The 27,648-nt window shown below is 41.7% G+C and overlaps 1 protein-coding gene across 1 annotated transcript in view; it reads left to right on the plus strand.

The window, feature by feature from the left end:
- Nucleotides 1-2,124: 2,124 nt before the first annotated feature.
- Nucleotides 2,125-27,648, plus strand: part of DOCK8 (dedicator of cytokinesis 8) — a 202,807-nt gene continuing 177,283 nt past the window's right edge. The window contains exon 1 of the mRNA XM_079790379.1: nt 2,125-2,559. Coding sequence (XP_079646505.1) covers nt 2,507-2,559 — 53 coding nt within the window. The 5' untranslated portion in view covers nt 2,125-2,506. The remainder of the gene's footprint in view (nt 2,560-27,648) is intronic.

Consider the following 27,648-nt stretch of genomic DNA (forward strand, 5'->3'; position numbering starts at 1 on the left):
TTGTATGAAAATCTGTATATTTTCAGTGTGTATGGAAGTGTATATCACAAACATTCAGAAATTCAGAGAAGCCCATCTAAAAGGCTGACTTACTACACAGTGAACTAAAAACTCTGGTTTAAAATGTTTCCTCTGAATCATCTATTTGTTCCCAGTTTGAAGAAGTACTCATAGAATTGTTGTATTAGTGTTTTTCTACCTAAATGTTTGCTTATGGGGGAGGGGAGCAGAATTTGCCACCCCAAAATATGCCTTTTGGGATATTGATTATTTTAAGCTGGTTATTTTTAGGAAAGAAAAGGCTCAGGGAAAACCTTTGACCTTCCCCCGACTGCTTAAAAGAATTTAGATGGAGAACTGCCCCCCCCTCCCAAAGGGAGATATCATCATAGGTAACTACAGTTTAATATGAACTCCTGTGACAGGGCAGAACCTAGCAAGTTCTTGACCAAAGTCCTCTCTGGGTCCCATTGTTAAAGATGGCCCAGCAAACATTTGTTTACCAAACATTTGCTTTTCCAGCTCCCTATAAATTGCCTTTCTGACCTTTGAAATTCCAAACCACAACCCCCTTCTCCTTAGCTCAAGATGGAATATGTCATATAAGCCTCAACTGCCCCATCTCTCCTCCAGGCCCATATTCTTGTGGAAACCCCATATATACATATGTAATGAATTTGGTTATTTTTCTCCTATTAATCTGTCTCACATGGATTTGATTATTGGTCCAGCCAGAAGAACTTAAAAGGGGAGAAGGAAAATTATTTTTCCTGCCCTACACTTATAAATCTCAGTGCAGTAAAAAATACTTAGGGGAATTTAGCAAGTTCTAAATCTTTGTGTGTTTGTATGGAAATCTGTATATTTTCACTGTGTATGGAAGTGTATATCACAAACTCTCAGAAATTCAGAGAAGCCCATCTAGAAGGCTGACTTACTACACAGTGAACTGAAAAAAAAAAAAAAAAAGCGCTTTCTTTTCTTTGGACCTCTTTTCATGTCCATGTAATGTTAGTCTGAACCTTGTCTTATATTCTTAGAGGCATTGATATTCAGAAGCAAAAGTTACCTAACCAGCTCTGTCTTGTGGCTAAACTACCTGAGGCAGCCAAGACCAGAGACAGGAATGGGGGGAGGAGGGATGATGACAGAGGGAATTCAGTGCTCAGGCCTTTTAGCATTGGGTTGTAAACTGCAAACTAGCACTGTCCAATAGGAATATAATATGACCCCATATGTGAGCTACAGATGAAATTTTAAATTTTCTTTAATGCAAGCCACATTTTAAAGAGGGGAAAACAAACAGGTGAAATTAATTTTAATAATATATTTTACTTACCTAATGTATGAAAAGTATCATTTCAACATGTGACCAACATGAAAATGATTAACAAGGATATTTTGCATTGAATTTTAAAAAACTGTCTTCAAAACTCAGTGTATATCTTACACATTCAACACACATTAATGCAGACTAACCACCACTTTGGTCAATAACCACATGTGGCTAGTGGCTCGCACGCTGAACCAAAAAGATCTTGCTTTAGTGTTTTATTTAAGGGCAAGTTGACGAGTAGAGGCATTACTTAGAGAGCGCTCTAGTATAGCAAACCTTACACCAAACCTTACAGTAACTTGAAATGAACACGGACTTTCCCACTGCACTGAGCATTGGGACTTTCTGACGTTTCTTGAGTTTGGGGCTGGGCTTCCTCCTGGACTTCTCAGTCGGAAACTGAAATAAACTGGGCTGCAGCATATTCTTGAATCACAGGAAAACTACGCGCAGTGTTTCCCCGAGAAAAGCATCTAAACCCATTATATGTGTGTGGTATATAATGTTTATTCCTTGGATGGGTTATTAATGTTTATTTAAGGAGCCCCAGGAAGCATGATGGACATATCATTACAAAAGCTGTTTTGTATTCGGAAGTGTCCACTGACTCATTGTGTTGTTGTTTTTTGTTTATTTATCACCCGCCTTCTCCCGGGCATGGGGTGACCCCTTCATAAAGCCTAGCTTAAAGAATTCCCGACTTCGCCAACTCCGTGGGGCGGGCGGGCGGGCGGGCGGAAGGTGCGGGCTCCCGCTCTGGCCCACACGCCTGGCAGCTTCGCAGCTTCGGGCAGATGGGGCTTCCGGCCTCGCTCAGTGGTCGCCGGGTCACCCGCCCGCGCTCCCTCCTGCCGGAGGTCAGGGCTCGGGAAGAGCGCGCCGTCGGTCGCCGCATCCGGAGGGCCGTCCGCGGCGGGTCCACACCCTCCCCGCTCGCCGCCTGCCTGGCCGAGCACCGGTGGCTGGGCTCGCCGCCGCCGCCGCCGCCGCTCGGAGGTTGGGCCCTCCCCCGGGTTATTTCTGCGCCGAAGGTGGAAATGCGGAAGTTTCCAGCCTCCACGGACAGATGAGGCTGGCGTCTCGCTCGGCACGCGCGGCGAGGGCTGTGCGGCGCCCCGCGTCCCCGCCCTCTGCACCCCTCGACCCTAAAGGCCGACCCGCGGGCGCGCCATGGCCACGCTGCCGAGCGCAGAGCGCCGCGCGTTCGTGCTCAAGATCAACAGGTAAGATGCGCCCGGCGACTGGCGGCCGCACCCGCACCGGCCGGCGGAGCGCGGCGGCGCCGGGGCAGCTCCCGGGGGCGCAGCCACCGAGTCCCTGGGCGTCCGCGGCGGGGCGCGCCTGAGACCGCGGAGCGCCGGTCCCCGCGGCCGCCGTGGTGGGCACCTGAGCGCGCCCTGGCCCGCGCGTCGGGCTCTGCCAGCTCCTCTCCGAGAATCCCACCCCTCGCGCTTGTCCTCAGCCACCTGCGTCCCTGCTCAGAGCAGCCCAGGGCCGCCTCCGCCTCCCACCCCGCCCGCCTGCGCCGTCCCCCCCCCCCCCCCCCCCCCGGGTTCTGACAGGTGGCGGGCCTGGGAGTGTGAAGGGCGCAGGGTTAGCCTGCCCCGGACTTGCTCACAAACGGCGCCTTACTTAGACGCTGCTCTGAGAAGGAGCTGAAATGAGAATTTTGCTCTGAGGCAGCTGCTTCAAGACTTCACTTGTCCTGAGTAGGACTCTTTCCCCTCTCGTTTTATTTTTTTCCAGAAAAAGTTTGGCTCCTGCTGACATAGCTATTTTTATTCCCTGGTCCAAAGGAGCCATGACGTGGAAAAAGTGATTTTTTAAAATTCTCCATTTAAATAAACAAAAGGAATGGCCTGTGACTGACATTTTTACATTTATAGCGCTCCAGCAGAGAACTAAGGACATGGATCCAACTCGCCATCCAATTCATAGTCAATATTGTACCAACTAAATTGGAGCATATTTACTGCTCCAAGGTCTCACCAGAGGTGCTTTTAACCACTGAAAACTGCTGACAAGTGTTTGGAGACATTTTTGCCTTGTCTTGAGAAATCTAGACTGTCTGGTGAAAAGATAATATGAAACTCGTCCTGAAGGATCAACTTGTTATTCTACTGCTCTAGGATTTGTTAGTCTTTTAGCTGAGCCTTTGAAAGGCTGGTTTCATAGGAAATTTATGGGCTGCTAGTGTGTGAAGAGGTTTGAAAGAAGGAACTAGAAGTTCAGAATAAAGGAGGCAGTAAGGACTTCCAGAGGGCATATTGAGCTTTATAGGCAATTTTATTTCTACCTGTAGTGTAGCTGTGAGCAAACCATTTCTCTTACCTATTTCTTCATCTTTAAAATTATTTTAATTATTAATGTGTACTGTATATTGATGTTGGAGGTCAAAAGGTATAAGGCACATCAGCGATCTCCCTATGGGGATTTTTTTTTTCTGCATTATGTTTCACAGGAGGGGCAATTCATTTGGGGATTATGGGGGTCAAACTGAAGTTACTGATGGATGTACTAATTGTCATAGCCGCTATTCCTCCATCTTTGTAATTTTGATGTCAGGAAGTGTGACTCAGGCAGAAAAAGACTGTGGGTCGGATGAATTAATTTTTAAAAAATCATTTCAGTAGCAGCATTGGCAAATTGTTCTGTATTCTGGTCAGTGTTAATCTAGAAAGAACAGCAGGACCTGAACTAATCCTGTAGGGGCTTAATCACAAGGAACAAAAACAGCCTGTAATTATTGGAATCGAGAGAGTCTAGGCCAGTGGTCGGCAAACTCGGTCAACAGAGCGGCAAACCGCGGCTCTCGAGTTTTCTCACCTTTCTACTCAGATGAGCTCTCTTACAAGCTAACTACGTGACAATAGATAAGTTATTTAACCTCTCTAAACTTTGGTTTTTTTATATTTCAAATCATCATAGTACCTATCTTTTATTACTGTCGGGAAGATTAAGTGAAACAGTGTGTACAGAGTCCTTGTAGTGCCTGGTTCAGAATAAATGTTAGTTATCCTCATCAGCATTACTATCAACTTCATCATTGTGACCATCATCTCTATTATCACTTCTTTGAGATCCTAAGAAAGAAAGGTAGGAAGAAAAGCTGACCTTGGAGAACTTTCCAAACATAGACCAGTTTGGGTTGAGTATGGTGATGCCAGTGTCTGGTTGGAGCTGCCTTGGGGTGGATGTTCTCCCTCATATACTATCTGTCTCTGTGCTGAGAATATCAAACACACCCAGTGGAATAGAATGTGTGATGCAATCTGACCAAGAAGAGCCCCACTCAAGTTAAATAAAATATAAAAGTTTCCCTAATCCTCAGGCAAGAATAAAGACTGAGTGATCCTATTTTGGGGGTTCTTTCTCCCTTTTGAAACATTTTGTGTGTGGGGTTGAAGAGCTGTGCTAAGGAGGTTGGCATAAATTATTGTTTAAAGGAGTGGATTAATAAGGACATACCTAGTATTGATAGAATATTAAAATTCACCATTTATTGATCACTTACCATGCCCCAGACACTGTATTACATTTTTAATGGGTTATATCATTAAATCCTTACAAAAATCTTGTAAGATTCACATGAAGCCTCAAATAGAATAGGAAAATGAAGCTTGGAGATGTAGTTGCATAAGGCCAGGCAGTTTTTTCAAGGCCACAGAAGCAGAAGTGGTAGAGCTAGGATTACAAACTGCCCCCAAAACTGTGCTCTTAATTGGCCATGAGCTATTTTGATCCATGTATCTTAAGAATTTCCTTTAAAAGCAAGAGGGAATTAATTTTTTTAAAAAAATCATTTCACTAGCAGCATTGGCAAATTGTTCTGTATTCTGGTCAGTGTTTAATATCTAAACAAACTAACAATGTGATATTTTGCAATTTTACAGCTGAAAAAGAAAATGTTTTCCCTTGCATGCCTACGTATTGTTTTTTTAAACAGATCAACTTACGAAAGTAAGACAGTGTTGAGATATGGCCATCAGTACACTCAACATGGGTTCATGTTTTCTCACCTTTCTACTCAGAATAATACAAACTATCCCCTAAAAATGTTTATGGGGTAAAATTAATATGCTTCCTATTGAGGAAATGTTGAAATCTCATGTATTAAATTTTTATTTGTAAAGAGCCTAGTTCTGCCCACACCAACCTCAAGAAAGAGTGAGCAGACTTACCTCACAGTAGGAAAAGAATGTCCCCACAGTTCTCAAATTCTGTGGCTTCTTGCAAGCAGCATGGCCCAGTCTAGGGGGCAGGGCCAAAGTGAAGGAGGAACCGGGGGATGCCCATCAGTGCCCATTCCCCCACAGTTGCCCTGGCTCTCTCATGCTCTTATGAAGCCTACATTTTCACGTGTTGAAAATCATCATATAAGACCTTTGTTTTGTTTTGTTTTGTTTTGTTTTAAGCACTAAGTAATTGTATGACTTGTTACACTTAACCATTTCTCTAGAACCCACAGCTCAGGGAGATATAAGAGGAAAAAAAAATCCACCATTGACTTTTTCTGAGCTGGAAGAACAAAATTTAATTTCTTATAAGTATTATATACTTGTCCTTATTTCAGTTTAATTGATACTGACTTCCTGTGCCCAGAGACTAGATCTGAATTAGGCCATTCATAATAATGTTTGCATTTGGGATTCCAGGCACTGCTGCATTAAATGTCATAATACAGTTTTTGTGTGAGCACCAAGACTTACCAATACCTTTATTTATTACTGGCATTTAGTGCTTTCATAGATTATAAAAAATATTACTAATATTCTGAAAATTCATTAAACAAAGTCTTTCGTTTCTTTCAAGCACAGAATAGATGTAGAACTTGATCAAATATTAAAAATAAAATAAGAAACTTGGATAAAGAGAACAAAAGTGAAAAATGCAGAAAAAAACATGAATGACCCTTGGGACATTCGGGATTGAAAGAATAAATGGTAATGGCTTATGCTTATATAATGGTTCCTTTATGGCAGGTACTGATCTAAGTATTAACATATTATAACGCATTTACCCCTTCTAAAGTAGGAACAGTACTATCTCCATTTTACAGGTGAAGAAACTGAGCACAGAGAAGTTATGAAAATTGTCCAAAGTCACAAACAGCTAATTAGAAGCAGAACTGCGATTCAAATGCAGACAGCCTTGCTCCAGAATCCTCCCCCTTAACCACTATACCATGCTGCCATCTCATTGTATTTAAAAAAAAATTGACACTTATTGAGTATTTACTATGTGCCAAGAACTTTATATATCTTCATCTCATCAATGTAAAAAAAAGGAACAAAACATTAAGCGTAATATTAGCGAGTGATTTATGGAAGATCAAAACAAGGAGCTAAGAAAACAAATTGCATTAAAACACAGCCTAAATAATTTTGAGCATAAGAACCAGAACAAGGCGAAGGTCTAGAGATCTTCCTGAGAAGTATTTGCTCTTTTGTCTGCAAAGATGACGCAAGCATAGCAATATATATGTACTCATGTGTATAATGTATTTCTGCAGTGTAACAGTGCTGTTCTTTTTTAAAATTTTTTTTTATTGATTTCAGAGAGAAAAGGAGAGGGAGAGACAGAGATAGAAACATCAATGATGTGAGAGAATCATTGATTAGCTGCCTCTTCCATTTCCCACACTGGGGATCGAGCCCGCAACTGGGCATATGCCCTGACTGACCAGGAATTGAGCTGTGACCTCCTGGTTCATAGGTCGATGCTCAACCGCTGAGCCACGCTGGCTGGGCACAATGCTGATCTTTAGTAGTGATGGCAGAGGGGGGTGTTGGTGCTTTCAGGAATTACTTCATTTGTCTGATGTGTTCTAGACCAAAGACCAATAGTAGAGGCTTCAGGCAACTGAACTCAAAATTTTGGCCTTTCGCATTCAGAATCATTTTCTCTCAGATTCTTGGGAAAGCCACTTGAACTCTAGGCATCTTATGCAATTGAAAAGAAAACACCTCCCAGGGTGAAATTTTGAGCTCTGACAATTCACATGTATGCGTGAAGCTAATGTTTACTTCTGCATGGAAGAGAAGATAACATTACATAATGTGATAGTGCTCAGGGGACTGGGTCTCCCGTGTCAATGCCCACACAGAGCTAGTGATGGAATGGGATGATGTTTCCATCGTTTTTAATAGGGACCTTGAGAAGGCAGGCATGTGACAATACTCTTGCTGGAGAAGGCTAAGAAACAGGAGCTCTTCGTTCATTGTAGTGGCCAACGACTGGCTGCTTCTTCACATCTTGGTCAATGATAAAGGGCTAAAGCAACAGGAATGTGCCATCTCTATCCCAAAAGTGTTCAGTCTAATTTATTACCAGCCAGCAGCCATTAAGGTTCTCTAGGCTCTAGGAAAACACAACAGAGTTTATACAGTGTAGTCCCTGTGCTTCTGGAGTGTGCACAGTCGTGGTGCAGTTTTCTGTATTGACAGTTTGGGGGCACACAGAACAAAAACAGGCTGAAATCTCTGCAAATATGTATGAAGGCATCCGTATTCAGGGGGTTGGTGAAATCAAACAAATGGTAAAGTTAGCACTTGGTATAAGACCGTTACAGTGTGTCCCGCTGCATTCAGCTCAAATGCCGGATCGGAAAAACAGAAATGGTAGTGGCAGAACCAGAGCGTCTCCTGTCCTTTATTCTTTTCATTCATGTTCATCATTAGAAATAGAAAAGTTCCGTAAGCAAACATTTCTACCACCGCTGTTAACATTTGGATGCGTATCCTTCCATTTTTCCAAGATTATATGGCATATACTACCTGAGGATTTGTTTTTTATTTTAAAATATGAATAACTCTCCATGTCAACCCGTGTAGATCTACATTATAATTTACATAGGTTGTATAAAGTTGCCTTTATTGAGTACGCAATGATTTATTGAATTAACTCTCTACTATTGGGCCTTAAGATAGTTTCCAATTTTCCATAATAAGGTATGGCGCTTAATGGAACAGTCTTATACATACATCTTTATGTGTTAGTGAAAATACTTCCTTAAAAATGTCTAGGAGTGGAATTGCTTGATCAAAAGAAACATTTTTCAAGCTTTTGCCACACATAGCCAAAGTGTCTCCCAGACGTTATCTCTATTTACACTCCCATCAGTAGCCTTCAGTGTGATAATTTCCTTACATTCACACCCTGCTGGGTTTTATCATTCTTTTAAATCTATATTCTGAGGTTTCGACCCCCTCTCCTAAATGTGTCTGACATCTTCCTGTTTAACTTCTCTTCCAGGTCCCTGCATGACCTCTGAAGTCATTCTTTGGGGATTAAAATAGTCATGTATTTCTCCCCTTTCCTTTGCCTTATATACAGCTAAAGATGGTGGTAACCTCTGCCTCTCACTTTCTGTCTCTGTTCATTGAATAGGGGGGTTAATGATAACGGTAGATTGTTCTAGCAACTTAGTTCTTTTTTAAGGAACTAAGAGAACACTCCAGATGTTCAAAAACAAAATTCTGTCTTAGACTCTAGTTGTCACACTTTCTCTTGCTTTTTACTTTACAATATAGTCCAGTCTACCCTTCTTTGCATAAACTTTAGCCCTTTTAAAACAATGGCAAATAGAAAGTCAGAATATCTATCTATCCTATATAATAAAAGGCTAATATGCAAATTGTCCCCACGGGTTGGGGTTTGACTGACTGGGAGTTAGATGTACATTGGCCACCAGGGGCGGCACAGGACATGGTGGGCGTCGGCACACTGCCAGCCCCGATGGGCTCTGATGAGAGCAGGACTGCAGCAGGATGGTGGAGCAGGTGAGTGGGTGGCGCCAGGCCAAGGTGGGTACGAGTGGGGGCCACGATCAGCCCTGATCGCCTGCCAGGCCTAGGGATCCTACCCATGCACGAATTTCATGCACTGGCCTCTAGTTACAAAATAAGATTCCAGATAGCATAACTCACTGTTTGTGTTTTCCTTTGAATCAGAGTATAGAGAGATGGACTTATTTCACATTTCTTCGGGTTCCTCTTCCTCTGGGATTGGCTTTGGGGTTAACACAACATGTTAGTATCACTCTGCTCAGAAATCTCAAAGGCTTCATGAAGTTTTCCTATCATTTCCATCATACAATGTTTAAAATTCATTGTTCTTCCCTTTGAAAGGCCAAACATAAAAATAGCAGACAGATTACCTAATGATATTCTGGCTAAACTGAAATAGATTAAGAAATGCAGAACTGTAAAATAACTGACCCTTCTACTTTCTCCCATCTCTTGACTTTCTGGTACACGGATGAGTTAGTAGGCTTGTAAATCCTAGGCTGGTTAGTTTGATAGTTCGTTCATTCATTCATTCATTCATTCAATCCAGCTCGTGAGCGTTACTATATTCTAAGTATGATTTGTATGATTTCTGGAATAAGCCAGTATTCAAGCAAGCCAGTTAAATTAGGTAATATCAGTTTGAATTAAAGATAAGATGGGACTCTAAAATAACGAAGCTATGTTTTACATGCTTCTTTAAGTAGTTCTGAAATCAATTGGAAAGAAGAGTTCCAAAAGTGACTTCAGGAAGGCAGCTCTATCAGAATAAACTGGCACTTCTTGTGTGGAATTATAGAGAACAACAGTTATTTAGATGTGTACATTCTCGGAATGTTTTTCAATCACTCTTTGCATTATAGTCACATTACTCATTTCCTGGAATGGCCAGGAAATTCTTAAAAAACATTATTTTCTCCATCAGATAAATGTGTCCATGATTTTCACTTGGTCTGAGATAAACATTTGAGTTGATAACATGTTTATTTTTAAGTAATATGGTTTTAAGTTTATCTAAAATAAATAAAACAATAACGATTGTGTCTTATTGCCAGAACATTTGAGTGAGGAAAGTATGTGATTAGCAAAAGAGAGTATGATATTTGCCCAAAAGTCTTTATGTTGTTATTTTGGCCTTGGCATGACTGAATGGGCAGGCTTGGTTTTCCTCTGTTCAGGGAGATATGGTGCCTCTGCTGCCCCATTCCTCCAATTAGGCAAACTGGGGAGAATGGCCATAGGGAGAAATGCTTCCCCCCAGTTTCTGCTTCCCCTGGCTGCCACACAGGGCCGTCCCCAGCACACAGCCAACATGTTCTTTGGTGGAACTATTGGAGTTCTCTGTACTCAGCTTTCTGCTGGGGACTGAGGTCACTCAGGTGAAACTGTGCTCTCATCAAAGTTACCTACCTGGGGCGCAGGGTTCATTAAGGAGACAAACTAGAGTTGCTTAAGGGGTGATGGTCCTCATGCAGTAATTTAAACTACAATGACAGTCCACTTTCCTTTATGTTAGTGGAAAAAGTCAGGTTCAAAGTCCACTAAAATGCACCTTATTCTGCTATTTAACCTAAACGTTGTTTCAAGGCAATGGTGACCATCTCTTCTACTCTGTGGGAACAAGATTGTCACCTCCCATCCTGGACGGCATGTAGCGGGTTCGATTCTGGTCAAGGGCACATACCTGGGTTGCATGGAGGTGGCTTTTTCACATCGATGCTTCTCTCCCTCTCTCCTCTCTTCCCTTCCCCCCACCCTTCCGCTAAAATCAGTGGAAAAAATATCCTCCAGGGAGGATTAACTCTCCTCCCCCCTCCTCCCAAAAAAGGTTGTCACCTCCCTGAGGACAGTTTGGCTGGTTTGCTTCACCTCCTAGTATTTTACTCTTTCATTCCGACTCACTATCTGTTTTCATAGTATCTTTTTAGGAGGAGTAGCCAGCTTACCTGTTGTATTTTGTTGCCTATCCAATAATTTCATTCAACTCAGCAGTAACTTTTTTTGATTGCCTATGGCTTTCTCTAGGCATTATGAGACGCAAACAAACAAAACCATAAACAAACCAGTATATGCCCTCAGAATTCAGCTGGAGTAAGCAAGTTAACATAAATGGAAAAGATGGAGAACACAGGAGATGGTGTTTTCTGGCTGGGTAAGGGTTAATGACAGGAATGTTGACAGAACTCTGAGGGGAAGACATTGCAGCAGCCCTGGAGGGTGAGGAGGTGAGACTTCAGCCAGGTTTTGAAGGACAAGGAGGTGAGTGTCAGAAACTGAACTAATGGGAAGAATAACTATTAGTAAGCAGATGGATTGGAGGGGGTTGAATAAGAGGGATAAGGAGGGAGCTTCAGTCATTCCAATATGGGATGTTGAGGTCTGGGATTAGGCTTGGGTAAGGAGAATGGGAAGAAAGGGGACTATGTCTACAGGTACTTCCAAAGGAATCAGCTGGACTGGAAAAGCAACTAAATATTTATTCATGTGCTCATTTCATGAATATTGAGGGCAGTGTTCTAAGTGCAGAGGATAGAGCTGTAAGACAGACAAGGTTATTTTTCTAAAGGAAGTAATTTTCCAATGGGAGCACAGTAAAGAAATAAACAAGGAAATATCAGATACAATAAATGCTATGCAGAGAATGTAAAAGGGCCTGAAGGAGCTGTGTGGATACCTTAGAGAGAATGGTCAAGGAACGCATTCCTGAGGAGAGAACTCTGGCCAAGACAGGCAGGGGAATTAGTAAGTGCTGGGGCTGCTGGGAAACGTCTGGTGTGTTGGAAGAAAAGAAAGAGCCAATGAGTGTCTGAAGTAGAGTGAATGAGGGAGAGAGGGGTAGAGAGAAGAGAAAAATAGGCAGAAACCAAACCATGGAAAGGCTGTGTAAATCATGGGGAAAGTTGAAATGTTCTTCTAAGTGCAGTGGGAAGGTTTTGGAGCAGAGGCGTGGTGTAATTGACTTTTGTGCTTAAAAGATCTCTCTGGTTACCAAGTGAGAAACAAAGAGTAGAAGTAAGGAGAGCAGCTGGGAGGTGGTGCAGTGTCCTGGGGAAAGATTATGGCGGCAGGACCACCACAGAGGGAGAGAAGCAGTCATGTAGCAGTGGCCATTCATGTAGCTGCAATTACCTGGTGGCTCGACTAAAGCTGGAGAGGCTAAGATGGCCTCTCTAAGTGTATTTTAGAGATTGGGCTGATGGATTGGGTGTGGGGTAAGGGACAGTGAGAGAAAAAGAGAAATCAAGATGTCTTCAATGATGGAGTGATGGGTGGATCTGATGCTTTTAACAGAGATTGAAAAGACTGGAGGGTGAGCAGGCTTTTTGGGTGAATCAAGAACATAATTGGGGACATATTAAGTCTAAGATGCATGTTAGAAATTCAAATGGGATTATCGGCTATGTAGTTTTGTTTAGGAATTTGAGACTCAGGGGAGAGGTCATAGCTGAATATTTAAATTTGCAAGTCATTATCATCTGAAATTTTTAAATAAGGAAGGAAAAGAAAATGTTGAAAAACTTATCTTGATACGTTTTTTAACAGCCACAGCAATATATACATATACATATACATATATATGTATATATATATATGTATATGTATATATGTATATATATATAATGATATTTTAATTAAAAATGAATATGCGTACATCTCACTATAGAGGTAATACATATAATAGGGAGGGAGCCATAAGGACATATGCCCCCATATATATAAGTGTTATACTTGGGTAATAGTATTGATTTAGGTATATACTAGTATTTCTAAATATATGTGAAGTATATGTTTGTGTATAGTTTTCCAAATTTTCTTCAAAGACTGCTTTTGTAACAAACTAATATTTATAAAAGAGGTAACACCAAAATTGCCATTCTGAGGACATTGGATAAAGTTGGTGCCAATGAGAAATTGTGAAAATTAGGAATTAGAGTTAGTTTTGGGAGGATAATTTTGTACTTCTCTTATAGAGTTTTTTGTTTAAGAGAATATAGTAGACTGCACACTTACATATATTTGTTGTCCCTCTTTGAGAGTGGATTTTACTTTCACCTTGTTGAAGGTGATGTGGTCACTTCAAGGTGAAGCTTTACGATCCAGCCTGACCTTTGTCATGTCACCTTTGCCCTATTCTACACAACCAGCGGTACTCCAGACAGAGGCTGATCTGTCAGCCTGCCTTCTGGAGTGGCTCGTTTTCGCAAGCCACTAAGACGTTGGGACTATTTGTTAACACAGCATCACTGAGTCTACCCTAACTAATATAGATGAGCATAAAATAGGCAACGTTTTCATTGGGCAGCTTGAGATAAAGGCTTAGGGCTTGAATGTTAAATCAAAATGGAAAATAGGTATTAATTAGGGAGCCATCAGTGAGTTGGGAGTGGGGATGAAGAATGGACACATTTCCTAAGTGGGAAAGCATAGTGGAAGGGAAAAGGAATGGGCGTAGGTGAAGAGTCATCGCCAGTTGGTACAAGAAGAAAGAGCTACAAAAAGAAGAATTTGGCCAAGAGATGGCTGACTAAGGTAGTATTAGAAAAGGAAGCTAACAAGGCAGTTAAAAAGGTCAGATGCCAAATTATGAGGACAAATAAAGAGCCATTGGATTTGCCTTGACGGGGGGTCAGTGTGAACCTCTGAAACAGCAGTTTTTGTGAAGTTGTGGGGAAGGAAGTCAGATTTCACAGGGTTACAGAGGGAGTCAATTCGGAGGAAATGGAGGAAGCTGGTAGAGGACACTCCTTTAAAAAGTTTGGACGAGGCAGAAGAGAAGTGGGACAGCGGTAACCAGGAGGTTCTGACAGAATTTGACTTTAACACAGATATAATATGCGATGCTGGACACAGTATGCTCTGATCTTAGAGAAAGGCCTGTTTATTATTCTCATAAAATAAGTCTTACACGTGGATAAAGATAATCAGAATGACCGGGACTGTTTAATGTATAACACCTTTTGCTTTGCATTAGCACTGAGACTCCTCACAATAAGTAAAATACCCTATCTAGATCTTTTCTTCCTGGGATACTTGGACTCTCTCTTGCATTGTTATCTTTAAGAACATGATAATCCTTTCTGTCTTATTATCTGTACATCTATCTCCTTAAGTTTGAAGTACAAAAAATTATAGGAAAGAGTACCAATATTTTGCTCTTTAACAAACTACCTATTGTGGGTTGATTTGTGTCCCTCCAAAAGATTCCTAAGCCCTGGTACCTGTGAATGTCATCTTACTTTGGAGATAGGGTTTTGCCGATGTAATTAAAGTGAGATCATACTGGATGAGGGTGGGCCCTTAAAAGCAATCTCTGATGTCCATATAAGAAGAGGCACAGAGACACTCAGAGAAGAGGCCAGTGAGGACGGAGGCTGTGGTTGATGTTGTACCACCACAAGCCAGGGAACACCACAGCCCACCAAGAACCACCAGAAGGAGGAAGAGGCAAGGAAAGATTCTTTGCTAGGGGCTTCAGAGGAAGCAAGGCCCTGGTGTCACAGTTCAGTGACTTATTATTCCTCCTGATTCTGTGGCAGCTAGGGTCGGGCTCACTGAGGTAGTTCTGCTGGTCTTGCTGTGTGTGGCCATTCATGTAGCTGCAATTACCTGGTGGCTCGACTAAAGCTGGAGAGGCTAAGATGGCCTCACTCACCATGTCCCAGCCTTGGTGTTGGCTGTCCCTCTTCACGTGGTCTCTTGTCCCTCAGTAGTGTAGCTTGGTATTCCTTACATGGTGTAGGCCACATTCTAAGGGAATGAAGGTGGAAGCTGCAAGGCTGCATGAGGCTTAGCCTAGAACTCATACAAGATAACTGCTGCCACATTCATTAGTCAGAGCAAGTCACAAGGCAGCCCAGCTTCACAGGATAGGGAGATAGCCTCAGACTCTTGATGGGAGGAGCTGCAAAATATTGGGCCATTTTAATCAGTTACAACACCCAACAGAGAAAGTAATCATATCCCGTTTCAAACTTAACATATTTAAGCAGAAGGTCTTGTCATTCCTAGCTAAAGTCAAAATACCCGTTTTACTGTCAGAGAAACTGAGAACAGATTACATTGACTTCTTCAAAGTTACCAGTGAGTCATACTTTGTGAGAGATTCTGGTTTTGGCCCATGGAAGATAGCTATCTGTCGGGAAGAGCTAAACACAGACCTGCCTGGAGGCAGGTGAATGATCGTAATAACTCCTTGGGTTTCTCTTAAATCCCATAATTACATTGATGGAGCCCAGATTGCAGAGCCGTCCAGTCCAGAGGCAAAGCAGCAGTTTGAGAAGATCAGGGAGAGAAAGTGCTTGAAAATTGCTGTGTCTGTCACTCACAGGAGCAGGATTTGAGGCTAAATTCAATGACTAGGAAAATGGCCAGTGAGCTTTTTATCAAGAGTTATCAAACAGGCTTAGAAATTCAGTGACTGCTATGGTCTAGTGTGAGTTTGGGCTGGGAAGAATTAGAGTGAGTAGAAGAAGAGAGAGGAGGAGAGAGGCGGAAACACCAACCCACCAGGAAGATATGTATTATGGGCTGTCTTAGAAGGATCACCTTTGGATCTGTTGGGATGGCTTTTAGCTGCTTCGAGGAACAGACCACTTTGTAAACAGTGGCGTAAATAAAGTAGGGGCTTATTTATTTTCTTAGATAACAAGAATTCTAGTGGTTGGCCATCCAGGCTTGGTATGATAGCCCAAGATACCACAGGAGACCCAGATACCTTGTGTCTTTGATTCTACCATCCTTAGCATGTGGCTCTCATCCTCATGGTCACAAGAGAGCTACTGAAACTCTATCCAGGGGTCCTCAAACTTTTTAAACAGGGGGCCAGTTCACTGTCCCTCAGACCGTTGGAGGGCCGGACTATAGTTTAAAAAAAAACTATGAACAAATTCCTATGCACACTGCACATATCTTATTTTGAAGTAAAAAAACAAAACGGCAAAAACACCCGCCTGTGGCCCGCGGGCCGTAGTTTGAGGACGCCTGCTCTATGCATTGCAAGAACATTGAAGACAGGAGGAAGAGGGAAGGCAAAAGAGGCATGGCAGCCAACTTGGCTCCCCTTTAGGAAATTTTCTAGAAACTCACACAATGGCATTTGCTAGAGAGATCTCATTGGTCCTATCTGTGTTAACTCTGCCTACAAGGGAGGTTGGCAAGTGCAGTTTTATTAGACCAGCACATGGCCATCCCTAACAAAAGAAGGACTGAGTTAGAAGGAAGGGGATAATGCCTATCGGTAGGCAACTAATGGTCTCTGCTGTGATTCCCGACAATCACTGTGGATGTGAATTAGTGACAGAACTTCCGTTGTGGCATCACGGCACCTCCACCCCATTAATAATTATAGCAGATTCAAGCTCGTCTAACTCCAGGACCCTGGCCTAATGAGGATGGACATCTGGGCTTATGGGTCCAATATTCATCAAGTAAACTATCTACTGTAACAAGTAATACTCAAATCTCAGTGGATTAAACGCCCCCCCCACCCCCCTTAAAACTTATTTCATAGTCATGTTACAGTCTGATGCATGTCAGGTAGCTCTCCCTCAAGCAGTGACTAAGGGACCCAGGTTGCTCCCACCTTATGGCTGTGCCATCTTGTGAGTTTCAGGTCATTCTGGCATCATTCAGCTAGTGACCCTGAAGAAGGGGGAGTGAAAGATTGTGTATCTAGTTTTTAAACACTTCAACTCAAAATTGGTACACATCACTTCCAGTCACATTCCATCAACGAGGATCCCTTACAAGGTCTATTAATACACAAGGAGGGCTGGGGAATATAGTTCTTGTCTGGCAGCCACTTTCCATCGACAACTCTTCACTGTGAAAGGGGAGCATGAACCTTTGGGAGTCAGCTAGCCATCAGTGCTACAGGATCCCAGTCCCAAAGGAGGAGCCAATAAACATATGTGTCGGCCTAGTCTGCTGTGCTGTTGGCAGACAGTTAATAACCATGTGGTCTAAGTCACAGGGAGATGAGTGTGGAGGCTACAAAGGAAGCAAAACCCAAATCATATGGCTGAAGCACCTGAGATTTGAGGAGGAGACAGTAAGAATAATTAATCTGTAAGGCAGGGTGGCTTATAGTAGAAAAACCATTTAAAATCACAGTCAGCAACACCAGAAGTGTTGTGTGCAACTGAACACTTTCTAGAAATCCCACAGATGGATAAGGAGCCAAAGTGTTCAGCCATTTTTTTTTTAGATCAATCAGCTTTAAAATATTATAGGAAAAACCACAAGATTAAGATATTTTTAAACTGAGTTTGAATGATTAACTTAGAATTAATATTTTATTTGGCAGGAAACAAGATATTTCTGGTATAAGAGAAAGAAGCATTCTAAAACGTTCACTCCCACTTGCGGAGTAATGGTGTCCAGTCCAGCCTCCTCTCCATGACAGGACAGTTTTGATGAGCAGTTGAGTCACTTTCCTTTTTGTGACTGCTTCACTTTGGGTCTGTTGAATCCTCCTGTTTTATTTGCCTTTTAATCATTTTAATAACCTGTGAAATAGTCAGCCTTCTTCATGTTAGCAGTTGTAGTGATAATAACAACTCACAAAGCCTTCACTGCAGAGAAAAAACTGTGTAGATATTCAAGTTGGAGTTTGAGGAGGCAAATAAGTCATATTACTGACCCAACTCCACTCACTGATTCTCAGTGGGAGCATCTTAATGCAAATTCTTTAATTTCCCTTTCTCATCTGTAATCCAGAAATAATAATATCAACATCACAGGGTCAAATGAAATATTATCTCTGAGAATGCTACATAAATCCAAGAGCACCACACACATATTACGGAAACAACTATAAAATGGGAACAAGTGCCATATTTCTGCAATTAGTCAATGAGGTGACATGTCATACACCTGGCACAGGGTCTCACTCTTGGTAGATGCTCAGAAAAATAAAACTAAAAAAGGACAAGGTGAATCCACCTGAAATGAGAGATGGAGAAATGTTAAAACAACAACAACAAACAGCCCTGGCTGGTTTGGCTCAGTGGACAGAGTGTCAGCCTGCAGACGGAAGGGTCCTGGGTTTGATTCTGGTCAAGGGCACATGCACAGGTTGCAGACTTGATCCAGTAGGGGGCGTGCTGGGGGCAGCCAATCAATAATATTCTCTCATCATTGATGTTTCAGTCTCTCTCTCCCTCTCCCTTCCTCTCTGAAATCAATAAAAACATTTTAAAAATTTAAAAAACAGCCACCACAACAACATAAAATAAGGTTTTAATTCATTTGCAAAGCCAGTCTCCATACAGCACACACATACATGCATCCACACACACATGCACACTGCACACACTTAATGGTAAACTTGTAAGGAAGGAGAAGTAAAGGCAAAAGGGATATTTGGACTTTAAATTTCCCCATGACCTCACATTTTCTGTTACTGAAAGAGATGACAGACACACCATTACCTTTTCCAAAAAATAACTTTTATGGAAACTTCTGGCAGTTCTGAAAGACTACATAGGAAATTTGGTAAAGCCACTTATGTAATGCATGCCAGGTGATCTCAGGAATGTTTATATGAGAGATGGGAAAGAAATGAAATGTTGAAAAAGTGGAACCATTGAGGAAAATAAGCAATTCATCCTAAAGAATAGCAACTAGAGTTATAGATTGAAGACCTATAGGCGTGTTTCCTATGTTTTCCTAAAATGAAAAATGGCTTCTTATTACAAAAGCTATATATGTGAAATACAGAAAGTTAGAAGTGCACATAGCAAAAATTTTTTAAATAAAAATTATTTTTGGTTCTTTGACCTAAAGTTAATCAGGATGTTCCCCCCAAAAGTATACACACTTTAACAGCTGATAACTCACTTAATTTTCACTTGAGATTAAGAAATTAGTAAATTTTGTCGAAACCGGTTTGGCTCAGTGGATAGAGCGTCGGCCTGCGGACTGAAAGGTCCCGGGTTCGATTCCGGTCAAGGGCGTGTACCTTGGTTTCGGGCACATCCCCAGTAGGGGGTGTGCAGGAGGCAGCTGATCGATGTTTCTCTCTCATTGATGTTTCTAACTCTCTATCCCTCTCTCTTCCTCTCTGTAAAAAATCAATAAAATATATTTTTAAAAAAAGAAATTAGTAAATTTTTATTCCACAGTAAAGGAAGGAGTAGGTAAATTTTTTAAAACGTGTTTTATTTTGTTGAATAGCAGCTGCTGCTCTCAGAGAAGGACAACTCGAGCCTTCCCATCAAGTAGTTGTGATGATTCAGGTTTTCCTTCGCCTCTCCTCAAACACAGCTGTCTTGGTTTGCTACACACAACCTGAAAAACCTCGGAAGAATCGTACATTTTATCTCTCTGGGTCTCAGTTTCTTTGAGATAGGCTTATTTGCTAACATCACGTGGTCTGTCCTTTTCTAAATCCTTCGCCTACTAGAGCCACTCAAAGGGATGACTGCCAGGCGCCAGACTATCCTTGACAAGCAATTTGGGACCTCAGCCTATCAAAATGACAGCAAGTTGACTATGACTTTTTTCAAAACTCTGTTTTATTGAGAAGAAGTGGAAAGATCAACTGTATAATTTGTCTTCATTGACAGGGGAAGACTAATACAAATAAGGAGAAACTGAAAAACCAGTGGTATATTTCTTGTCATGTCAGGAGAAAAGACATAGACACAATGTAATCACTAATAATTATTTTTAAAAATTAATTCTTGCATTTATGGACCACTTACTATGTCCTTCAGGTCCATTGTTTTATATAAGTCTCATAATAGCCTAAAAGGTTGAGGGTGGTCTTATTATCCCAAGGGTGTGGATTTGGAAACCGACGCTGAGCAAGGCTATGCAGTTTTACCCAAAGATGTGTGAATGGTAGAGCTGTGGTGGAAACCAGGTCTAGCTGAGACCTACTCAAGCTCTTAATCACCTGTTATTGCCAACTATAGCTGCCTGTATGCTGAAATAAGTTTGTTTTTTTTTATCATGGCCTTGCCATGGAATTTGTTGAGCTTGTTTTTTCCATATGCCGTAATATGTTTAGTTTTGCCTCAGACAAGTCAGAGGATTCATTTTCAAGAGAGATGGACCGTGTCCATTCTAAACACAACCAGAGGTAGCTTTACAGCATCTGAAAATCCTGTGGTGGTATCTCTTCACAGCTGAAATATTATTTTATGGGTGGTTTTTTTTTTTCTATCTTTTCATGAGAGTGGGCCAAAACGGACTTGATTTTTCTCTGAAATTAGCTAGGAACAAAGATGCATTTTCAAACTAACAATTGTAACTTTTATTTCCCCACCGCACTGTCAAAACTGGAAACAATCCACTAAAAACACTGCCCAGCTTTCATGGGCTTAAGTAACTCAGTGGTATAATGCATGAAACTTGATTTTCAGATGGAGGAGAGAATGTTTGGGATGTTGGGAGGTGATCTCTTTATGCTTCGGTGTAACATACATTTCCATTCACATCTGGCCCCTTCAAACCATTGTACCTCTCCACCCCTGAGTGCTATTGATGTTACGAACCACACTGCAAACGCACGATGGAAAGTCACTGTGGGGAGACATCACAGTGTAAAGAAGAGGCTCCACCTGGCGATTAGACTTGGGTTCTAGTGTCTACTGCCAATGACATTAGAGTTTCAGAAACCAACAAGAAAGATCTAATTGGCCCCCTGAGAGTTTAATATTTATTGGTTGGCACTTTTTTTTAATGTTAAGATTCCCAGGGTTCCCCTATTTGGACAAGCGCTGTGTCCTGACTGCAGAGCTGTTTTTCCTTCTTCCCTACACTTTCCCCTGAGGCATCAGATGGATCCAGATGAAGTGGAGTGGGTGGGGGTGGGGTGGGGTTGTTCTGTTCTGTATATCTCATTGCCCAAGTCTAGATGACTTTGACACCTATGTGTTTCCCACCCCACCCTCTGGAAGAATATGTCAATGAAAGGGACCCTTTGGCCCACAATCGCCCTTTCTCTCCGCAGCTCTGTCATCCATCCTTAAAGACAGTCTGTGGTACCTGCTACTCACAATCTTAACTTGGTCTTCAATATTAGCCTTCAAAGTTTCTTCGCCACAATCTATGAAGGCAATACACTTTATATTACAATTTAGCGCTCTCTCTCTCTCTCTCTCTCTCTCTCTCACACACACACACACACACACACACACACACACACACACACACACACACAACTGCACGCGGGCACACACACACAGAAATGAAAGTTTCAAGAAACGATGTTCAACTTGTACTGTTTCCAATGCACAGTGACGTTTTCTCTTCTTTTCGGTTCCATTGTATTTTTTTAAATGCTGGTCACAAGCCACGAAATTGATCTTAGATCAAACTTTAATAAGTTACACTCCCCTTTTATACACACAGAGAACTCTCTATTCCTCCTTATTTGTACTTACCACATTTTGAAAAACTAGATTTATGTGATTGTTTATTTAATGTCTCCCCACCTACCCCTAATAGACTGGAAGCTTCAGGAGGGTAAGTTTTGTTCCCCTTTGAATCTTTAGAGCCTGGCATACACCTCGCATATAGTAGACGTTGAATAAATGTTTATTAGATAATTAATTAATTAATTAATTAATGTGGACAGACTTTCCCAGGTCTGCATGGTTCCTCCCTGGAATTCCATCACACTTCAGTCTGATGTGTGCTCCGCAGCTGTGGAGATTTGAAGCTCAAAAATTACTGGAGGTGCTCCCCCATCATAGCCCCTGAAGGCCCCACTGATGTTGTCTTCCTCATCCATCTGTTGGTCGATCAGGACAGGTGGGCCAGTGCATTTGGAAGAAGGCTGGTTGCTGCTGACCAAGTTCTTGGGGACAGGTGCCTCCCTCCAAGGGAGCTGATGGAAGGGCTAGTTTAATGGCAAAGAAATCTTTGTTTCAAAAGCTTGACAGCCTCTGGAAAAAATGAATGTTTCCAGTTTAAGTTCTGTTGATAATATTATCATTTATAAATAAGCTAAAATATTTCAGATTCCATTGTCTCAGTGTAAATTGTGTTTAAAAGTTCTTTTATGATCCTCTCTAAAATTAAAGGAAAAGAAGAAGAAAAAGAAGACTAAACAAGCTATGCAAACTTTGTGTTGAAACTTGAATACCTTCAAGAAAAAGAATCTTGTATTTTGTACAATACAGATTCCAGTAAGCTGGTGGGGTGGGGGGCCTCATTTGAGGTGACCTTTCTGTGGAGCAACAACACTGAGGCGTTACATACTGCCTCACTCACTCTTCACCCTGGGTGTGTCCCTCAAACCCCAGAAGGACCCCTCAGTTCTCTTGCTTTGGCTATTTTCCACTATACTCTCCTTGGCCTGTGCCTTTTTTTTTTTTTAAAATATATTGTTTTTTTACAGAGAGGAAAGGAGAGGGAGAGAGAGTTAGAAACATTGATGAGAGAGAAACATCAATGAGTTGCGGATGTGCTCGCAACCAAGGTACATGCCCTTGACGGAATCGAACCTGGAACCTTTGAGTCCGCAGGCCGACGCTCTATCCACTGAGCCAAACCGGTTAGGGCTGGCCTGTGCCTTTTTTGATAAAACAGATTAACATTGCTCTGTTCTTAGCCTCCAGCATCGAATTATCTATCATCATATGGCCTGACTCATGATAGATTTATTTGGTCAATTTTACGTTTTTTTCTTTTCAAAGAAGCACCATTTATCTATGTCAAGTGCTCTTTTCTGCCTCCCCCGCCCCGCCCCCGATTCCACTATCAGAGCCTGAATAAAATTGGGATATAAGTGATGTTGCCTGTAGATTCTCCACCTTGCTAGTCCCTTCCCTGCATAGCTTCACCCACTTCAGCATGTTCTGAGGTTCTCATCCACACATGGTCTCCAAGGGCTCTATCTGTACCTGCCTGTCTTCTTTGTCCCCAAGCCACCTTCAAAACCAGCCTTCAGCGGATCCACCTTTCAGCATGAATTGGTTTGTGGCTGTTAAGCATTTTGTGGATTATTGCTCACACAGTTACTTGCATTTTTACTGAGACAATGCTATTACCAAATGTAGGATCGCTGTGTAAGGAAACAAACGTCACTCTGGAAAAGGGGGACTTCCCAGAACCATAATAATCTCATGGATGGGCACTTGTAGCCTGCTGTTGTTACTTCATTCTAGGAGACTGAGGGAGGTGAGTGCAAAAATTGAATGCAGACTCAGGGAAGGAGGATTGTGCTAGAGCAGGGAGAACACACTCTCCCAAGTTGAACCCAATGCACCTTATTTCTCTCCTTGACCCCGCGTGTCTTTGTAACTGTCATCGTTACTGTAAATACTTCCCTTGGTACCTCACAGGATGGGGTGAAGATGGAGGCAAAGGACTGCTGGGAAGTTGCCCCAGATCTTGGGCCAATGGCAAGCTTTCAAGACCAAAGATGGTCCTATGGCATGACTTCTGGGGAGGGAATTGCCTTCACCCTAGTATTCGCATCACCCCAGAGTCCTCTCTGAGAGCAGACTCTGTAAACAGTGCAAAGACAAGTCACCATCCAAGGCTCAGTCAGCTCAGACTGCAGCCTGTTCCTCCATGAAGGTAAATGAAAAAGGGCAGTGACATTCCATTTACTCCCAGTACCAACCTGACAGCCTCAATAAATTTGCCTTTGAAATTGAATATATCAAACCTTTTTTCTCTATTCCTGGTTGGTTAGAGTGTATCTCATCTGCCATGCTACTTTTGGCTTTTCAAAGATTATCCTATTACTTTTAATTATAGCATCAAGAAAATTCATAACATCCAGAAAACTCTGTAAAGTTGCCATTGGCCCAAAGGCCCTCTCTCTTATTTTAGAAGACAGACTTTGTAAGGAGGAGACATGTCTTGTGACCCTCTGAACTTGTTGACTGTATCCCCCCAACTAAGGATCCTTTAGGTTGCCATTAGGTCCTGGCACAAGCATTTACCAGATCTCACAGAGCACATGGGGTTCAAGATGTGAGGGCAAGAAGGGTTGGGTTGTTTATTATTAAACTGACAGGAAACAGCCAAGGCTCAGGCACTACTGCTTTCAGTTGGGCAAAAGAGGATAAATTAATTGCTTTGTAGAAATTCCTTTCTGCATTCTTTAGGGAGAATTTTTCCATGTGAGCTAAATGATCAAAATGGGCAGTTTGGGGCTCAATAGCTTTGACATTGTCCCCTGAAGGAAGGAAACCATTAAAGCAACTGATTTCCTGTGAGAAAATGCTATTTATAATAATCTATCTACTCTACAGAAAATACTCACAGTAGACTCCTAAAAACACTGATGTAATATTGGGTTTTTTATTGCTGAGAGTCCCCCATTTTTTTTCTTCAATGCTTCCCATGTTTTAGGAACAAGATTTACTTATCTGGTGCAATCCCAAATGCATCCAAGTACTATCATTTAGCAATGAACAACATCAAAGGGGCATAAAGAGAAGGAAGAACAATCCAAGAAACGGAGGACAGTTGACTAGTAGAGTTGATAGTATGTGTATAATCCCAGAGTGGGGTTGTATGAAGGATGGAGTTGTATCAGTGTCTGATGCAACAGAAAGGTCCATTTAAAACAGGACTGGAAAGAGGTCATCCTTGGCTGTGTCAAGGACAGCTTCTGTGGAGGATGGACCCTGAGAACAGGGATTAGGGAGCGCGAGGGAGTGGAGGAAGTGGAGGCCGGCTGGCAGGGAAAGGGGAGAGATAGGAAGCTGGAGGATGAAGGTTTTCTTTGCTGATGAAACTGAGTTGACCCAGTTTCTAGGAAGAAGCAAGGAGTCTGGGGATGGAGAGAGCTAGTGAAGATAGTTTATGATTTTACTGCTTATGTTTTATTTTAATGCTTATGTTTTTAATATATTTTTATTATTGACTAGAGGCCCGATGCAAGAAGATTCGTGCAAGAACGGGCCTTCCTTCCCCTGGCTGCTAGCACCACCTTCGCTCTGGGTGGAGCCACCTTTCTGCCTTCCCATGCTGCCCAGAGGCCCGGAGTGGCTGGGGTGGTGTGGAACGCCTGCGTCCCGCCCCGCCCCCGGCCGCTTGGTGCCCACGTATGCAAATTAACCTGCCATCTTTGTTGGGTTGCTTTGCATACTCATTCTTGATTGGCTGGTGGGCGTCACGAAGGTACGGTCAATTAGCATGTTACTCTTTTATTAGGTAGATAGTATTACAGATATCTCCCATTTTATCTCCTTTTACTCCCTTTATTCTAGGATTTTTTTTGAAAATATGGGCAGTAAAATCTCAGACATCTCTCATAGCAATATTCTTGCCCATATGTCTCCTAGGGTAAGGGAAGCAAATGTTTTAAAAAAAATAAACAAATGGAACTACATCACATTAAGCAGCTTCTGCACAGCAAAGAAAACCATCAACAAAATGAAAAGGGCACTCACTGTATGGGAGAATATATTCGCCAATGATATATCTGCTAAGGGGTTAATTTTCAGAATATATAAAGAACTTATACAACTCAACACCAGGAAGACAAACAATCTAATATAAAAATGGGCAAAGGACCTGAATAGACACTTCTCCAAAGAGGACATACAGATAAATGGCCAGTAGACATATGAAAATATGTTCAATGTCACTAATCATCAGAGAGATGCAAATTAAAAACACAATGAGATATCACCTAACACCTGTCAGAAATGGCTATCATCAGTAAATCAACAAACAACAAGTGTTGGCGAGGATGTGGAGGAAAGGGAAACCCTTGTGCACTGTTCCAGGTACTTCCTCTGCCTTCTCCATCCCATATTCCGGAAAAATACTTGGTGCATGAACAGATTTGGGTCTTCAAAGGGCTTCGCTTTTATTGAGCTTGAGTTTTGTTTTTTGGTGATACACAAAAAAAGAGAATCATAGTTGATGAAAAAGCAACCTTCGATAATTGCTCTTCAATCTTTTTCCCACTGCTAATGTGGGTATTTGAATTTCATTTGGAACGTATTCCAAGACTACTCACCCATGGGAGGATTAATGATATTGGAGCTGGGTTCAAAGTCTCAGTGACAAGCCAAAACCTGTTCTCAGTAGGCAGGGTAAAGTTTAATATGCCTTCTTGGGAAAGCTTTCACACGGTAAGCTTTCCGTTGCTAAGCTGCTGGAAAAGGAACATGTCAAAAGTTTAACTCCTATTGGAACGTTTTTTTTGCAAGTTACTTGGCCTTTCCTGGCCTTCTTTCCTAATTTGTAAAGTGGAGATAATAATGCCTACCTCAAAGGATTGTTGTGAGGATTAAATGGGCTAATTAAGACAGTTCCTGTCAGAGAGGAAGCATTCATTGTGTGACCTAGCATTGTTAATTGTAGTAACAGTAGCTATACCTGGTAGTAAGCTTTTCTAGGCTATAATGATTCTAGATACTCTTAGGTTAACTCAATTAATGCTTAATTATTTTTAAGGAGACACCACAAAGTAAGGAGAACAAGAAGCTCCTTAGCAGATCCAAGAGTAATTCTTTCTTCCTTTCTTTTCTTTTTCCCCTGCCAACATTTACAAACTGCCGATTTCACATGCAAATCCAGATTTCCAGTAACATGAGGCGTGTACTCCTACATGGCAGTGATGGCCTGGAGTTGAATAGTTCCTCACATTTCCAAATGGGTCTGTGATCTTGGCTTTGCCCACGTTAGTGCCAATCTCTGCTGCTAGGCATGGGCCCAGGCCTTCCATGTAAGGCTGTGTAGGTTGCTCACTGCATAAGACACCTAGCTATGAGGTCAAATGGAGGCTGAATTCTTACAGTCTGGCAAAGGCAACTCTTATATAGCCTGACAGGCCTGAGACTCCAGGTCTCCCTCTTTCCCTCTTTTCTCTACCTGCTCCTCTGCCTCCTCTGCTAGTCCTGTTGACATCTTCCCCTTATGTTACAACATCTGCTTATAGTCTCCTCTCTGTGTGTCTCCATGCTTGTGCCCACCCCACCATGTTTAACAGGGTCAACTAATTTGCCTAAGATCAGACAATTAGTATGTGATGAAGCAGGATTTGAACTAAGGTTATCACTGTTGGAAATGATTATATAAGTTAACATGAGGATATTAAAGATAATTTCTTGTTAGATTTGCTTATTTAAAAAAATTTTACTTTTAATTACAGTTGATATGTAATATTATATTAGTTTCAGGTGTACAGCATAGTGGTTAGACATTTATATAACTTATAAAGTGATCACCCATATAAATCTAATACCCATTTGACATCATGCATAATTATTGCAATATTACTGACTATATTCCCTATGATGTACTTTATATCCCCATGACTGTTTTATAACTGGAATTTGTATATCTTAATTGATTTGCTTATTGTAAAAATTTTCCTGTGCAGACTTCCCTGCATCTGTTAAGGCAGGCTTTTATTGTTAATTTTTATTTATAGCTAACATGCATTTAAACTAATTTTCTAATCTAAGGAAAACTGGGAAATGAGCAAAGTTGGACCTAGGGTGTCCTAAGGCACAGAGTGTATTGTTCTGTCCTTGGGACAAGGGTTTGATCCAAAAATGCGTTTGTCATAGATTAGACTTGAAAGCCTGATTTTACCTT

The sequence above is a fragment of the Cnephaeus nilssonii genome (assembly GCF_951640355.1).
Source record: "Cnephaeus nilssonii genome assembly, chromosome: 14".
Taxonomy (NCBI): Eukaryota; Metazoa; Chordata; class Mammalia; order Chiroptera; family Vespertilionidae; genus Cnephaeus; species Cnephaeus nilssonii.